The sequence below is a fragment of the Anolis carolinensis genome, unplaced genomic scaffold, assembly GCF_035594765.1.
Source record: "Anolis carolinensis isolate JA03-04 unplaced genomic scaffold, rAnoCar3.1.pri scaffold_11, whole genome shotgun sequence".
NCBI classification, from domain to species: Eukaryota; Metazoa; Chordata; class Lepidosauria; order Squamata; family Dactyloidae; genus Anolis; species Anolis carolinensis.
In genome coordinates this window covers 20,969,770-20,986,557 of record NW_026943822.1, presented here as the reverse complement: position 1 = coordinate 20,986,557, position 16,788 = coordinate 20,969,770, and the positions used below count along the sequence as shown (strand labels likewise).

At 42.0% G+C, this 16,788-nt stretch overlaps 1 protein-coding gene across 2 annotated transcripts; it reads left to right on the top strand.

The window, feature by feature from the left end:
• Positions 1–2,514: 2,514 nt before the first annotated feature.
• LOC100552565 (cytochrome P450 1A5) lies at positions 2,515–14,901 on the top strand. 2 transcript variants are annotated; one of them, XM_062963061.1, is made up of 7 exons: positions 2,515–2,638; positions 8,710–9,574; positions 9,827–9,953; positions 11,143–11,232; positions 11,825–11,948; positions 13,270–13,356; positions 13,465–14,901. In XM_062963061.1, the coding sequence occupies exons 2-7, from the start codon at positions 8,744–8,746 to the stop codon at positions 13,769–13,771; spliced, it is 1,566 nt and encodes a 521-aa protein (XP_062819131.1). In that variant the 5' UTR covers positions 2,515–2,638; positions 8,710–8,743; the 3' UTR covers positions 13,772–14,901. The 2 variants fall into 2 exon arrangements, with proteins under 2 accessions (XP_062819131.1, XP_062819132.1); XM_062963062.1 differs by lacking the exon at positions 2,515–2,638 and adding an exon at positions 5,023–5,177.
• Positions 14,902–16,788: the final 1,887 nt, after the last annotated feature.

Here is a 16,788-nt window from a genome sequence, read left to right as displayed (position 1 = left end):
CTTCCCAAGTGTCTAGGACTGTGTGATGTATTTTCGGATGATGCGCGCAGATCCCAGTCGGGTGGCCTTTGGCAATTATATTATTATTATTATTATTGTATGACACAGCAAACAAGATAGATATACTGGGTTTCGTATCCCAAAATCACAAGTCGAACACTTCCCAAGTGTCTGGGACTGTGTGATGTATTTTCGGATGATGCGTGCAGATCCCAGTAGGGTGGCCTTTTGCAGTTGGCAGATCGTAATATTGTCAATGTCTATTGTTTCCAAATGCCGGTTGAGGTCTTTTGGCACGGCACTCAGTGTGCCCATCACCACCGGGACCACCTGCACTGGTTTCTGCCAGAGTCTTTGAAGTTCAATCTTGAGGTCCTGATAGCGGCTGAGTTTTTCCTGTTGTTTTTCATCTATGCGACTGTCACCTGGGATGGCAACATCAATGATCCAAACCTTGTTCTTTTCCACAACTGTGATGTCTGGTGTGTTGTGTTCCAGAACTTTGTCAGTCTGGATTCGGAAGTCCCACAGTATCTTTGCGTGCTCATTTTCCAATACTTTTGCAGGTTTGTGATCCCACCAGTTCTTTGCTGCTGGGAGGTGGTACTTGAGGCATAACTTCCAATGAATCATTTGGGCCACATAGTTGTGCCTCTGTTTGTAGTCTGTCTGTGCGATTTTCTTACAGCAGCCGAGAATATGATCCATGGTTTCGTCGGTTTCCTTGCACAGTCTGCATATTGGGTCATCAGCTGATTTTTCAATCTTGGCCTTGATTGCCTTTGTCCTGATGTCTTGCTTCTGGGCTGCAAGGATCAGGCCTTCTGTCTCCTTCTTCAGGGTCCCATTCGTGAGCCAGGGCCAGGTCTTCTCCTTCTCAGCTTTTCCTTCAATTTTGTCAAGGAAATTTCCATGCAATGTTTTGTTGTGCCAGCTGTCAGCTCTAGTTTGTAGTGCGGTTTTCTTGTACTGATTTTTTTACTGATTTTTTGTCAATGTTTTGTTGTGCCAGCCTAGTTTGTCACTTCTAACATCAGTTCCATGTGGGGCTTAAGGAGGACCGGTTCAGAACGCAGGGCGTGTTCAGGTGCGTGAGACACGGTAGCAGCCTGGCACGCAACCCTCACCCTGCCCTCATTAACCCTGGGAAGAACAGCCCAGCTCTTGGCAGAGGTTGTGCAATCAAGCTGGCACAGAAGAGGCTGGCAGGCCAGTCTCAGGTGCGTTGGCTCACAGGTGAGCCTGACTATGTTCAGTCCAAGGGTCTACTCCTCCATAACTTACAACCTTTCACAAGTGACAGTGGGGACCAGGTTATTAATGAGGAGGAACAGACAAGTGACGAGGGGGTGTTGCAGTTTGCTTTTGCTTTGGAAGAGCACAATTTGCTTTCTTTTCCTTCCCCGTCCGTTGAGTCAAGTGAATGCAAACTTCAGCCCCTTCTACACTGGCGTAATAATAATAATAATAATAATAATAATAATAATAATAATAATGCACAGCAGACAAAGAGTCAGTACAAGAAAATTGCACTACAAACTAGAGCTGACAGCTGGCACAACAAAACATTGCATGGAAAGTTCCTTGTCAAAATTGAAGGAAAAGCTGATAAGGAGAAGACCTGGCTCTGGCTCACGAATGGGACCCTGAAGAAGGAGACAGAAGGCCTGATCCTTGCAGCCCAGGAGCAAGCCATCAGGACAAAGGCAATTCAGGCCAAGATCGAAAAATCAGCTGATGACCCAAAATGCAGACTGTGCAAGGAAACCGATGAAACCATTGATCATATCCTCAGCTGCTATAAGAAAATTGTACAGACAGACTACAAACAGAGGCACAACTATGTGGCCCAAATGATTCATTGGAACTTATGCCTCAAGGACCACCTCCCAGCAGCAAAGAACTGGTGGGATCACAAACCTGCAAAAGTCTTGGAAAATGAGCACGCAAAGATACTGTGGGACTTCCGGATCCAGACTGACAAAATTCTGGAACACAACACACCAGACATCACAGTTGTGGAAAGAAAAAGGTTTGGATCATTGATGTTGCCATCCCAGGTGACAGTCGCATTGACGAAAAACAACAGGAAAAACTCAGCCGCTCTCAGGACCTCAAGATTGAACTTCAAAGTCTCTGGCAGAAACCAGTGCAGGTGCAGGTGATGGGCACACTGGGTGCCGTCCCAGGAAAAATGCTTATATTCGAGTATATACGGTAATTAAAATCATGGCCAACGCAGCAACCCTGAATACCAGCAACAGCAGTTAGGAGGGAAGCTGAGCTCCTGGGTCCGATAATACTTGGGATGAGGGTGGCCAAAGGCTAAAGTTTATCGCTCCGCATCGCTGCTTTCTTTGGGCCATGCAGGTTAAATATTGCCCTGGCTTTGCGTGAGAAGGCGTTTGGCTGCAATTTGCAAAACATCCCATGCAAAGACAAAAAAACAGAATTGGGGGAAAGGGAGAGGTGAAGGATCTGGGGCTTGGAAGGATGTCTTTGGACCTTGCGTGAGAACGGAGAGTTTGGGAAGAGCAGAGGGCAAGAGCTGGAAGGGCCGAGCACCTCGGGGTGAAAGGCGAAGGACGGCGGCCGGCCACATCAAGGCCTCCTTGCACAAGATCTCTCATTGCAAGAGGTGATGCTGACCGCTTGGTTTTCTCTTACACGCAATCCTGTGGGCTATTTGGAGGCACCAAGGACTCCTCTCTTTCCATTGGGGTGGCCAACTGACCTGGAGGACTGGGCTCCTGTGCCTTTTGGGCACCCTTGGCTTTGTCACACTTGAAATCTCTATTTCAGCATTACAACCCAAGCTATAAGAACCAACCCTCTCATTGCACTAGATAGTTTTACCTCCAATTTTAATTGTTTTGAATCAACAATGAAAATGACATAAATCATAATACGGCATAAATGTCTCTTGTGTCAATATAAGAATATAATAATATAGGTAAAAGGTAAACATTAAGTCCAGTCATGTCTGACTCTGGGGGTTGGTGTTCATCTCCATTTCTAAGCTGAAGAGCCAGCGTTGTCAGTAGACACCTCCAAGGTCATGTGGCCGGCATGACTGCATGGAGCTGTCAGCTCTAGTTTGTAGTGCGGTTTTCTTGTACCGATTTTTTGTCTGCTCTGCTTTGAGGAGTTTCTGATTTTTGACTTCAATCAAAGCAGGTTCTTCACTTTGCTTTACATCTTCTGCCAGGGCATGTTCTTCTTCTTTGACTGCTTGTTTGACTTGTAAGAGTCCTCTGCCCCCTGATCTTCTAGGCAGATATAGCCAGTCAACATCACTGCGAGGGTGCAGTGAATGATGAATGGTCATGAGTTTTCTTGTTTTTCTGTCCAAATTGTCCAGTTCCACCTGTGTCCAGTTTATGATGCCAGCAGTATATCTTATGACAGGTATGGCCCAGGTGTTTATAGCCTTGATGGTGTTGCCTCCGTTGAGCTTGCTTTTGAGAATTTTTCTGACCCTTTGTGTGTATTCTTTGCTGACCACAGTCTTTACATGTTCATGCTTGATGTTGGCCAGCTGTAATATGCCCAGATATTTATAGGCCTCTGGCTGGTGACACTTTATTGTTTGGCTATTAGGCATATTTATGCCCTCACTTTCAATGATATTCCCTTCTTCAATGCCACTGTCGAACATTTGTCCAAACCAAACTCCATGCTGATATCAGTGCTAAAAATTTGGACAGTGTTAGTCAGAGACTGGATTTCAGTTTCCGTTTTCCTATACAGCTTCAGGTCATCCATGTACATCAGATGCAAAATTTTGTGAGATTTCTTAGATGTTTGATAGCCGAGATTTGTTTTTTGTAAGATAGTTGACAAAGAAATCATGGCAATATTGAAAAGCAGAGGGGACAATGAGTCTCCCTGGAAAATTCCTCTTCTGATGTTGACAGACATCACACGTCGGACACTTCCCAAGTGTCTAGGATTGTGTGATGTATCGGCGAATAATGTGTGCAGATCCCAGTAAGGTGGTGGTTGTTGTTGTTGTTGTTGTTGTTGTTGTTGTTGTTATATTATTATTATTATTATTATTATTATTATTATTATTATTCTATTTATTATTATTATTATTATTATTATTATTATTATTATTATTATTATTTTATTATGACACAGCAAACAAGATAGATATGCTGGATTTCATATCACAAAATCACAAGTCGAACACTTCCCAAGTGTCTAGGACTGTGTGATGTATTTTCGGATGATGCGCGCAGATCCCAGCAGGGTGGCCTTTTGCAGCTGGCAGATCGTAATTTTGTCAATATTTATTGTTTCCAAATGCCGGCTGAGATCTTTTGGCATGGCACGCAGTGTGCTGATCACCACCGGGACCATCTGCACTGGTTTCTGCCAGAGTCTTTGGAGTTCAATCTTGAGGTCCTGATAGCGGCTGAGTTTTTCCTGTTGTTTTTCGTCAATGCGACTGTCACCTGGGATGGCGACATCAATGATCCAAACCTTTTTCTTTTCCACAACTGTGATGTCTGGTGTGTTGTGTTCCAGAACTTTGTCAGTCTGGATGCGGAAGTCCCACAGTATCTTTGCGTGCTCATTCTCCAATACTTTTGCAGGTTTGTGATCCCACCAGTTCTTTGCTGCTGGGAGGTGGTACTTGAGGCATAAGTTCCAATGAATTATTTGGGCCTCTGTTTGTAGTCTGTCTGTGCAATTTTCTTACAGCAGCTGAGGATATGATCAATGGTTTCGTCGGTTTCCTTGCACAGTCTGCATTTTGGGTCATCAGCTGATTTTTTGATCTTGGCCTTAATTGCCTTTGTTCTGATGGCTTGCTCCTGGGCTGCAAGAATCAGGCCATTATTATTATTATTATTATTATTATTATTATTATTATTATTATTATATTTCCCCGCTGTCCTCTCTTAAGCAAGACTCAAGCCAGCTATTGCATCGTTCCTTTCCCAAAACAAACAGCCATATCACTTTTCAGCTGGTCTTGATCTAGCTGATAGCCGGACGCGCTTAGCTTTTGTGATTCCTTTGAGTTCAGCCAATCTGGTTTTTGCAAAAAGTCCCTGAAAGGACAGGAGAAACCTTCACGTGATCTATCTGGACTCAGGGACATACGTGTTCATGCTTGGAGACTGCCTTTTATCTATTTAGCACAGCAAAGCGAGCGGAACGGATAGGTAAGTGAGTGCCAGCTGTATAACATTTTCTTACCTGGGGTTCTTTCCAAGCATTATCAATTGGGTTCAGTATCTGTTTCTGAAATTGCGATCTAACAGCAGGGTGAAAGTACAACAGTACAATGTTTACTGTGAAAGCGTTTCCATGTGTACTGAGAAATTAAGCCCTATCTGGAGTGAGTTAGGCGAAAAAGGTGTGTGTCGGGATGTCTATTTATTACTCATTGTATTTTATTTTCACTGTTTGCGATCATCTTTTATCTCTTGCATCATAATGGGCTCAACACGTTTTGTATCTTGACATAGAGTTGGAAAGTATTTGCTACGAATGATCTTAGGCTTTCTCATTTACTAAAACTGCTGTCTTATACTTGTTGTCGATCACAACCCTCCCCTTTTAGCACATCAAGTACGGCAAGTATACACATCTAAATAGAGCCATTCCTCAATATCCCTATGACCCTACAATGAGCCGGCAACAGCAATCCACAAGACCCAAACCTTCACAAACACACACACACAAAACACATATATACCATATATACTCGAGTATAAGCCGACCCGATTGTAAGCCGAGGCACCTAATTTTATCACAAGAAAATTGGGAAAACATTGACTCCAGTATAAGACGAGATATAAATAAAATTACCGTATATACTCGAGTATAAGCCGACCCGATTATAAGCCGAGGCACCTAATTTTATCACAAGAAAACTGGGAAAACATTGACTCCAGTATAAGACGAGATATAAATAAAATTACTGTATATACTCGAGTATAAGCCGACCCGATTATAAGCCGAGACACCTAATTTTATCACAAGAAAACTGGGAAAACATTGACTCCAGTATAAGACGAGATATAAATAAAATTACCGTATATACTCGAGTATAAGTTGACCCGATTATAAGCCGAGGCACCTAATTTTATCACAAGAAAACTGGGAAAACATTGACTCCAGTATAAGACGAGATATAAATAAAATTACTGTATATACTCGAGTATAAGCCGACCCGATTATAAGCCGAGACACCTAATTTTATCACAAGAAAACTGAGAAAACATTGACTCCAGTATAAGACGAGAGTGGTAAATTTCAGAAATAAAAATAGAAACCAATAAAATGACATTAATTGAGGCATCAGTAGGTTAAATGTTTTTGAATATTTACATAAAGCTCTAATTTAAGATAAGACTGTCCAACCCTGATTAAATCATTATTCTCATCTTCTTCAATGTAAATGCCCTTATGTATCCCTTTAATAATAATAGAGTAAAATACTAAATGCAATAATAATAACAATAAGATCAGAGTGAAATAATAAATGTATTAATAATAATAAAAATAGAGTAAAATAAATGTAATAGTAGCAACAATAATAGAGAAAAATAATAAATGTAATAATACCAATAATAATAGAGAAAAATAATAAATGTACCATATATTCTCGAGTATAAGCTGACCCAAATCTAAGCCAACCAGGACCCTCACCCGAGTATAAGCCGAGGGGGGCTTTTTCAGTCTGATAAAGTGATTGCCAAAGTTTTTCTCTACCTTTATTTTTCTCGTACCATTTATACGAATGCCACCCTCTCCTTAAATCAAATCCTTCAATTGTAAGTACCTTAGATTTCGTTAATTTTATCCAATCTCTTATCCGTACCAGAGAACATGCTTCAAAATATAATTTGAAATCTGGACATTCTTATCTTAAATTTGAGCTTTATGTAAATATTCAAAAACATTTAAACTACTGATGCCTTCATTAATGTAATTTTATTAGTATCTATTTTTATTTCTGAAATGTACCACTCTCGGCTTATACTGGAGTCAATGTTTTCCCAGTTTTTTTGTGGTAAAATTAGGTACCTTGGCTTATATTCGGGTTGGCTTATACTCGAGTATATACGGTAGCTAGTATTTACATAATGGTTAGCAAAGCTGTAAGATGTATAGACACTGCCCCCTGTCCAGAGCTATTGAATTGCAGGTAACAATAGTTGCAGAAGTACAGTTAATGCTCCATATTTTATGAGTTTATAGTAGGAATGTGCAAACTTGGGCCCTCCAGGTGTTTTGGACTTCAACTCCCACCATTCCTAACAGCCGGTAGGCTGTTAGGAATGGTGGGAGTTGCAGTCCAAAACACCTGGAGGGCCCAAGTTTGCCCATGTCTTGGTCAAGTGTATATGGAGATTGATATTTTGAGGACATCTCTCTAGGAACTTCTAGGTCTTCAAGAACAATATGTGGTCAACTTCTCCTGGAAGCTAGACCATAACATGGCATTGGAAGGACCTAGAAATTCCCAGAAAGATGTTCTTCTTCAAAGCATCTGGAGATCTTCCTGCATGATTGGAGAACGTTGGCCTTATACTGACACTGAGGGACCTAGAGATTCCTAAAAGAACATTTTTGAATCTAATCCATGAATAATTTTCTACTCTTTGTTAGTGATAGTCAAATGCATTGCCTTCTAAGGATAAGGAAACTATGGCTCTCCAGATGGTGACAAGAAATGATTCCCATTATTCCTCAACATTCTTCATCCTGTTGGTAGTGCTGATGGGAATTGGAGTCCAACAACATCTGGAGGATCACCACTTGTGATGTTCTCAGATCCATACTTAGTGATAACCAATATTTTAGGTAGAAAGTATCTCAGCAGGTTCCCTCACCTCACTATTTGTGTCTTTTACCTGATGGGAATTGGAGTCCAACAATTTCTGGAGGATCACCACTTGTGATGGTCTCAGATCCATACTTGGTGATAACCAATATCTTAGGTAGAAGGTATCTCAATAGGTTCCCTCGCTTCACTATTTGTATCTTTTACCTGATGAAAATGGGAGTCCAACAATATCTGGAAGATCATCACTTGTGATGGTCTCAGATCCATACTTGGTGATAACCAATATCTTAGGTAGAAGGTATCTCAGCAGGTTCCCTCACCTCACTATTTGTGTCTTTTACCTGATGGGAATTGGAGTCCAACAATATCTGGAAGATCACCACTTGTGATGGTCTCAAGTCCACACTTGGCGATAACCAATATCTAAGGTAGAAGGTATCCCAACAGGTTCCCTCACCTCACTATTTGTGTCTTTTACCTGATGGGAATGGGGGTCCAACAATTTCTGGAAGATCATCACTTGTGATGGTCTCAGCTTCACACTTGGTGATAACCAATATCTTAGGTAGAAGGTATCTCAACAGGTTCCCTCACCTCACTATTTGTGTCTTTTACCTGATGGGAATGGGGGTCCAACAATTTCTGGAAGATCATCACTTGTGATGGTCTCAGCTTCACACTTGGTGATAACCAATATCTTAGGTAGAAGGTATCTCAACAGGTTCCCTCACCGTACTATTTGTGTCTTTTACCTGATGGGAATGGGAGTCCAACAATTTCTGGAAGATCACCGTTTGTTCTCAGATCCACACTTGGTGATAACCAATATTTTAGGTAGAAGGTATCTCAACAGGTTCCCTCACCTCACTCTTTGTTTCCTTTGCTTTTCTTCCCAACAGTGATTAGATTTCAGGTTCTGAAAACGTCGCAACCATGTTTGTGGGAAACGAGAACATCATCTCAGTGGCCGAAGCCCTTATCGCACTGGTTGTCTTTCTCCTGGTCTTGAGCATCACTAGATCGTTTCGGAAGAAAATACCACCTGGGTTGAAGAGACTCCCGGGACCGGTTGCGTACCCCTTGATTGGCAACATCGTACAAATGGGCAAGAACCCTCACTTAAGTTTCAATCGGATGAGAGGGAAATACGGAGACGTCATGCAAGTACACATTGGCATGAGACCAGTGCTGGTCCTGAGTGGTTTGGAGACCATCAAGCAGGCCTTGGTGAAGCAAGGGGAGGAGTTCATGGCACGGCCCGACCTCTATACTTTCAACATGATTGCCGATGGTCAGAGCTTAACTTTTGGGCGGGATACGGAGGCCGTGTGGCGAGTTCGCAAGAAGCTTGCCCAGAATGCCTTGAAGACCTTCTCCAGCGCTCCCAGCCTCACCTCGGCCTCTAGTTGCATCGTAGAGGAGCATGTCTCCGAAGAAGCCAGCTATTTGGTCACCAAGTTGCTACAGGTGATGGAGGAAAAGGGCCGGTTTTGTCCTTACCGGTATGTGGTGATCTCTGTGGCCAACGTCATTTGCGCGGTCACTTTCGGCAAGCGCTACAGTCACGACGACAAGGAATTGCTCGATATCATCCACCTGATGGACGAAGCTGAGAAGGCGACGGGTTTGGGCAACCTTGCTGATTTTATCCCCGTGTTGCAATATCTACCAAACCCACTAATGAAAAGGTTTAAGGCCTTAGTCATGAACTTCAACGCTTTCCTACAGAAGAACATCAACAGACACTATGAATCATTCAACAAGGTAAATGTGAAGTTATAGGGCTGAAATTTCTTGTTTTGCCACATAACATCTCCAGAACATAGGGCATGAAGCAAAGGGTTCAAATGACAAGAAAACACATTCCACCTAAACGTTAGAAAGAACTTGCTAAAAGCGGTTAGCAATGGCATAAGTAGAGTTGGTGTCCCCTGGTGCAATAACTCATGGTGCCCCAGGCATCTGTATTCTATATTTTCTAGAATATAAACAGGAAGTATCTGCTCTTTTTTCCAGGACCACATCCGGGACATCACCGATTCCTTGATTGCTCAAAGCCAGGACATGAAATTCCTGGCAAAAAACAGTATCCAACTCCCTGAGCAGAAGATAGTCAACCTCGTGAATGATCTTGTTGGAGCTAGTAAGCCTCTCTATTTCCAATCTTGGGGAAAGGGGCACAGGAAGTGTTGGAGACTAGCCCGGAGGGGAAGTAAAGGAGAGAATTCCAAGAGAGCAATAAAACAAGCCTTTTATTGTTATCACAGCTTATGATAAGGCAGAACAGCCGTAGGCACCCACTCTAATGGGTCCGTACCATGCAAATGGCCGTTGCAACATGTGTGTAGCAAACAAAGATTATATACCTTTGGCTTATCTAAAATTGACCAATGGCTGAGGGTCTTCCTCGCCTTCCACATCTACTTGGCATAAATGATACCTGTGACCTCACTTGTTTACTCTGAGCTTTCTTCTCTCCTTGGAACTTCCTGGAGAAAGGCACCAGCTCACAGGAAGGGAGAGGCAAAGCTACATAGGCAAAAAGTTTACTATTTTCTGGCTTATGGTCCCTTCAGAAGCAATTTAGGGGACAAAGAACAGGCTTCAAATTTTGAGCATTTATATGACAATCCCTCAACCCAGAGTTTGGAAAAGTGCGATTTTGGGGTGACCGCTCCTCTAATGAAAAGACATGACATGGTCATTCTTGACAAGGAAGGAAAGAAGAAGACTGTATTCCAGATGGATAGACTCAATGAAGGAAGTAATGGCTACCCTTAGTCTTCAATACTGGATTGGGGCTGTAGAGGTGACCTAGAGGACTCTCATTCATAGGTTCACCATAAGTTCAACTCATAGAATCCTCGATTCTGGTTGGAATGTTGTAGGAATTGTAGTCCCCATAGTCCTGTTTCCATATTCTGCTTTATGTAGGACCAGATGACTAGCCCATTGAGATCTTGGAAATCCATGGAGGACGATATCTTCTGGAGTCCATTTTCCAGCTATTGTGGACTCCAGATGGTCACGTCCAGTTTTTGGGCTCAAGGATCATCTTCCACTTAGTTATAAAAAGAACAGGGCTCTCCCTCAGAGACATTCAAGGAGGCATCTGGAGGTTTTTGCAGACTGTATTCATCCCATGAGTGACAACTCCATTCTTACCTCCATTCTAGCCCAATATTGTCTGCTTTTATTGGCAGCCTCTCTTCTAGAGTCTTGAGACTGAAGGCTGTCCATTTCTCTCTTACGTGAACCTGGATAATATCAAGCAGAGATGTTTACATCTATACATACATTTGCATTTCAATGATTCGTGACTTTTCCCACAGGTTTCGACACGGTGACGGCTGGCCTGTCTTGGTGCATCATGTATCTAGTCAGTTTCCCGGAAATTCAGAAGAAGATTCAAAAAGAACTAGGTAAATACGACTCTTATTTACAATTTTGGACAGAACCCTGTTGAGGATATACCAAAGATATTTCTTAGAATTGGCCGTTATTGTAAGAGCCTGTTGTAATGTACTACAGAGATGAGCCAGCAAAGGGACCAATGGGTATCAAGAACAATGTACCAGGGAGTGCCAATGCGCACGGGTTGGTTGTCCCACTCTTAAAGAAATTCAGAAGCCCAAACAGAATAATGGACAGTCCAAGGTCAAGAAGCCATAAACCAGAACAGAGTCCAAGTAGATAAATAAATTGCCTCTGCCTCTGTCTCTGTCTCGGTTCTATGTGTATATGGGCATTGAATGTTTGCCCTATATGTATATAATGTGATCCGCCCTGAGTCCCCTTCGGGGTGAGAAGGGTGGAATATAAATACTGTAAATAAAATAAAATAAAATAAATAACTGAAGAGTCCAAGGGTCATAAATTCAAAATATACACAATTCACTAAATGGATTTTAGCCGAATTGTTGCATTGTTAAGTACAGATAAATATAAGCAATGTAGGTCATTATTTTTCTAATGATGGATCCAATCATCTCCTCTCTCCTCTCTGCCCTGCAGACCAGACCATTGGCAAGGAGAGGACCCCCAGGTTGTCAGACCGGGCTTTGTTGCCGTATGCCGAAGCCTTCATCTTGGAGGTGTTCCGACATTCCTCCTACGTGCCTTTCACAATCCCCCACTGGTGAGTGTTGTGATCCCAGGTTTGACTTTACAGCCTCATCACACTAGAGCATGGATCCACTTCAAACCCAGTTTCTGTCTCCTGAAGAATTGTGGACTTTGGAGTTTAATGAGTCCCAGGACCTGCCTGGCAGTTTAAACACCCTGCCCCCCCTAAACTATAAGCCCCAGAATTCTGTGGGAAGCAGAAACCGGATTTGACATGGATCCATGCTCTCGTGTGATGAAGTCCTCAGATGTTCTATCCAAGCATTTGATGGACTTCAGCATCTTGGAAAAGTCTTTCAAAGTCTAGACCCAAACTCAGAGGGGATTTCCTGTCCTCATTGACATGGGGCGAGAAACTGGATTTAACGTGGATCCGTGATCTCATGTGATGAAGTCCTCAGATGCGCTCTCCAAGGGTTTGATGGACTTCAGCATCTTGAAAAAGTCTTTCAAAGTCTAGACTCAAACTCAGAAGGGATTCCCTGTCCTCACTGACATGGTGGCCATTTGGGGTCAACTTTTGAGCAGAAGAAATGAGGAAATATGTGTTGTGGTTCAGTCTGTTGATGAAGGGGGATTTGGGTTTATGCAGGTTGACCAAAGCAATGCTGATGTGGGTAATCTTGAAGGCTCTGATGCTGGGAATGTTGAAGGCTCTGGTGAGGAGACAGGAAACAATGATAAGGGTGACCTTTCACTAGATTCACAACAAGCTCCAGGTGTTTCGGGCAGCGAGTCTGAGGAACCTTCCTTAGAGCGAGATACAAGGTTGAGGTTGAAGGTTCATTAGCCCAGGCGTTCCCTCAGAATAGCTAATAAATGTGTGGGAAGTCAAGGGCAGAGAAATGCCTTTCTGGCTTGTAAACATGGCTAAATACAAGAGAAACAGAAAGTGATTTCAGACAGAGCAACGTTGATCTTGGGAAGCACATCTCCTGCTTTGTTTTAAGCTCATGGAAAAGGTCTTTCATTGGTGTTCATGCCTGGAAACCGTGTTTTGCTTTTTGCTCTGAAGTTCAGGGTGCCTTGTTTTCAGGACTAATTTCCTGCATCTGAGACTTGGATTTATATTCTGCCAATTGTTTTTACTACTGGATCATATGGTTTTTATTGAGTGCCATTGCATTCGGATGTTTGCTATCTTTACTGCTTTTTATTCAGACTTTGCTATCTTTTATCAATAAACTGTTTAAACCTAGCCTGCTGTGGTGGATTGAGTGCTAAGAGCAAGGTGAACCAGCCCTGAGGTGCAACAATATGAATAGTTCTATTCATTACAACCTCCTGAAAAACTCCAACAAACTAAATAATTCCTTTGCTTCTTTTCACCCCAGCACAACCAAGGACACCTCCTTGAATGGCTTCTACATCCCAAAGGATTTGTGTGTCTTTGTCAACCAGTGGCAAGTCAACCATGATGAGTAAGTGAAGGGCAAGTAGACAACCATGTAAAAATATTTTGTAAAATTGGGCTCTCTTTCTTACAGTCAGCATTTTAAGGCAATGCTGATGTCCTCTTTCTCTCTCAGGACGCTTTGGGAGGATCCGTCCAGTTTCAACCCCGACCGTTTCCTTTCCGCCGACGGGACTGAAATCGACAGGGCCGAGAGCGAGAAGGTGATGCTCTTTGGAATGGGGAAGAGGAGGTGCATTGGAGAGAACCTTGCCCGTTGGGAGGTTTTCCTCTTCTTGACAACTTTACTCCAGCGGCTGGAGTTCACCGTGTCTGATGGAGAGCGTGTCAATATGACTCCTGAGTACGGACTTGTAATGAAGCCTAAAAAGTGCGAGAACCTCCAGGTCAGGGAGCGGTTCCCAAGGCAGAGCTCAGAGTGATTCCCTGTAGACCAGGGGTCCCCAAACGAAGGTCTGGGAGCCTTAGTTTGGCCCTCCAAGGTAATTGACCTGGCCCCTGTCCTAAACTGTAGACTTAGGGTTGACCTAAGTCTACTTGGTCTTTGGAGGTCTCTCTGCTTACCTATGGTCTTATGAGATGGTCTAGATGGTCTTTGAAGGTCTCTTTGCTTAGCTACGGCCTTATGAGACCATCTAGATGGCTTTTGGAGGTCACTTTCCTTACCTATGGTCCTATGAGACCGTCTAGATGGCCATTGAGGGTCCTCTTCCTTACCTATGGTTTTATGAGTTTGTCTAGACGGCCTTTGGGGGACCCTTTCCTTACCTATGGTCTTATGAAACCATCTAGATGGTCTTTGAGGGTCCCTTTCCTTATCTATGGTCTTCTGATGGCCTGATGAGATCATCTAGATGGCATTTGAGGGTCCCTTTCCTTACCTATGGTCTTATGAGATCGTCTAGATGGTCTTTGGAGGTCTCTTTGCTTACCTATGGTCTTATGAGATCATCTAGAGCAGGGGTCCCCAAACTAAGGCCCATGGGCTGGATGCGGCCCCCCAAGATCATTGACCTGGCCTCTATCCTAAATGTCAGACTTAGGGTTGACCTAAGTCTGAAATGACTTGAAGGCACACAACAACAACAATCCTAATTTTGGAGTATTTCATCAGCCCCCTAAGAGTCTGAGGGACTGTGAATTGGCCCTCCACTTAAAAAGTTTGAGGACCCCTGCTGTAGACTATGGCCCCTTCCAGACAGCTGAATAAAATCCCACATTTTCTGTTTATTGTGGGATTTTCTGCCTTGATATTCTGGGTGATATGGCTGTGTGGAAGGGCCCTGAGTTCTGGAGAGGTCCCACATTATCTTCTGTTTGAAGGAGAACAGCTCAAACTGCATCAGGTTGAGTTCCACCTCCAAATTTCGCTCTCCAGATTGTCCTCCAAGTCTCCAAATCGCTGCTCCCGTTTCCGCTTCCCTTTGGCCCTCTTCTCGTAAGGATCAACTCAAGTCTGGCCCTGGTCCATAGCCTTCTAGCCAAGGGCTGCATAGGAATGTGTTTTATTGCATTGCCATTTTGGAGACAAGATAAAGAATTCCTTCATCATCATCATCATCATCATCATCATCATCATTTAATTACTTATTAATCGCCCTCCATCCAAGATGCTCTAGGCGATTTACAAGATAAAATTGTAAAGGATAAAATACATACATACAAATATTGATAAAATTTACAGAGATTAAAAGCTCTAGTAAAGAGCCAGAGTTCTTCTGATACTTGGGCTGAGATGTTGCCCTTGGTCCTCTGCACCGTTTAGCAAATCTCTGCCAAGAATCAACATCATACAAGACTCTCAATGAACCAGAACTTGAAACATTGGGACTCTCAAGCAACTGGCTGTTAGGAATTGTGGGAGTTGAAGTCCAAAACACCTGGAGGGCCAAAATTTGCCCGTGCCTGGTCTACACTGACCATAAACTGGATTATATGGTCAGTGCAGGTGAGGTCTGAGAACATATGAATAGGTTTCTGCCAAACTGACATTCCACTGTTTTTGGAGTGAATGCCGAATGGGGAACTCATGGATTGGGTTCTTTGAGGGCATCTGGAATGAAGAAAAGCCCGACTATATCCATGAATTGGGTTTCTTGAGCTGGTAAACTTCAGGGAACTTGTGGTCCCATTGACAACTACATGATCCAAAGGCAAAGAGAGAGATGAATGCCAGATTTTAAATGGAAGGATGCCACAAATGGGGGTTCCTGTTGCATTGATCCAAAAGGTATTTGTCCTCGGATGTGTCTGCTATTTTTGCGCTATATATATATATATATATATAGGTATATATACCAGTGTGTGTAATATATATATATATATATATATATATATATATATATATATAATCATCTGGAATGAAGAAAAGCCCGACTATATCCCAGTTCAAAGCCGATACTCTCTAGCAGATTTTCCAAACTAAATTAGCAGCTGAGTCAATGTATCCTTCTCACTTTTCCCCATTTTTTTTCCTTTCTGTTCTTTTTCAAAATCAGTTTGGGACATACAAATAAATGTATCTTTTAAAATAAATGAACTAAACTAAACTTTGTGATGTGTTATGCGTGAGTTTTGCATGTGGTTTTACCTAGCAAGCCTTGTTCTTTGAAGCAAAACGCTTTCCTGCCTCATAATGCAGTTTGGCCTCTTTCAGGGACAAATAAAGATATTTTAAACCAAGTTTTATTTGCAGTAATACATTGCAAAATTCAGACAATAATAATAATAATAATAATAATAATAATAATAATAATAATAATAATATCACACAGTCCTAGATATTTGGGAAGTGTTCGACTTGTGATTTTGTGATACGAAATTCAGCATATCTATCTTGTTTGCTGTATCATACCATGTCATTGTATCAATAATAATAATAATAATAATAATATCACACAGTCCTAGACATTTGGGAAGTGTTCAAATTGTGATTTTGTGATACGAAATCCAGCATATCTGTCTTGTTTGCTGTGTCAGACTATGTCATTGTGTCAATAATAATAATAATAATAATAATAATAATAATAATAATAATAATAATAATAATAATAATTTAAACTTTATTTATATTCCGCCCTATCTCCCTGAAGGGCAGATTCCAATCATAAAAAAGGCAAACACTCAAGGCCTGAATACCACAACCAATACACACATAATAGCAAAAAATAATAACCCAACATATAAAAACAAACTATAACTTAATATCTAAAAATAAGACATAACCTATCAAATGAATTATATCAACATGAAACAAAACATCAAACAGAAGCATCAGTTTCCCAAGGCTGACAGAATTAATTGGGGTATACAATAATAATAATAATAATCATCATCATCATCATATTATTATCATTATTATTATTATTATTATTATTATTATTAAGACTCTGACAGAAACCAGTGCAGGTGGTCCCGGTGGTGATCGGCACATTGGGTG

What these genes read in the sequence shown, in the direction of transcription:
- LOC100552565 (XM_062963061.1), top strand. Translation starts at nt 8,744, where the DNA reads ATGTTTGTGGGAAACGAGAACATCATCTCAGTGGCCGAAGCCCTTATC. An exon ending in GAATGATCTTGTTGGAGCTA is followed by an intron (nt 9,954 to 11,142) that starts GTAAGCCTCTCT and finishes CTTTTCCCACAG; the next exon opens with GTTTCGACACGGTGACGGCT. An exon ending in TGGCAAGTCAACCATGATGA is followed by an intron (nt 13,357 to 13,464) that starts GTAAGTGAAGGG and finishes TTTCTCTCTCAG; the next exon opens with GACGCTTTGGGAGGATCCGT.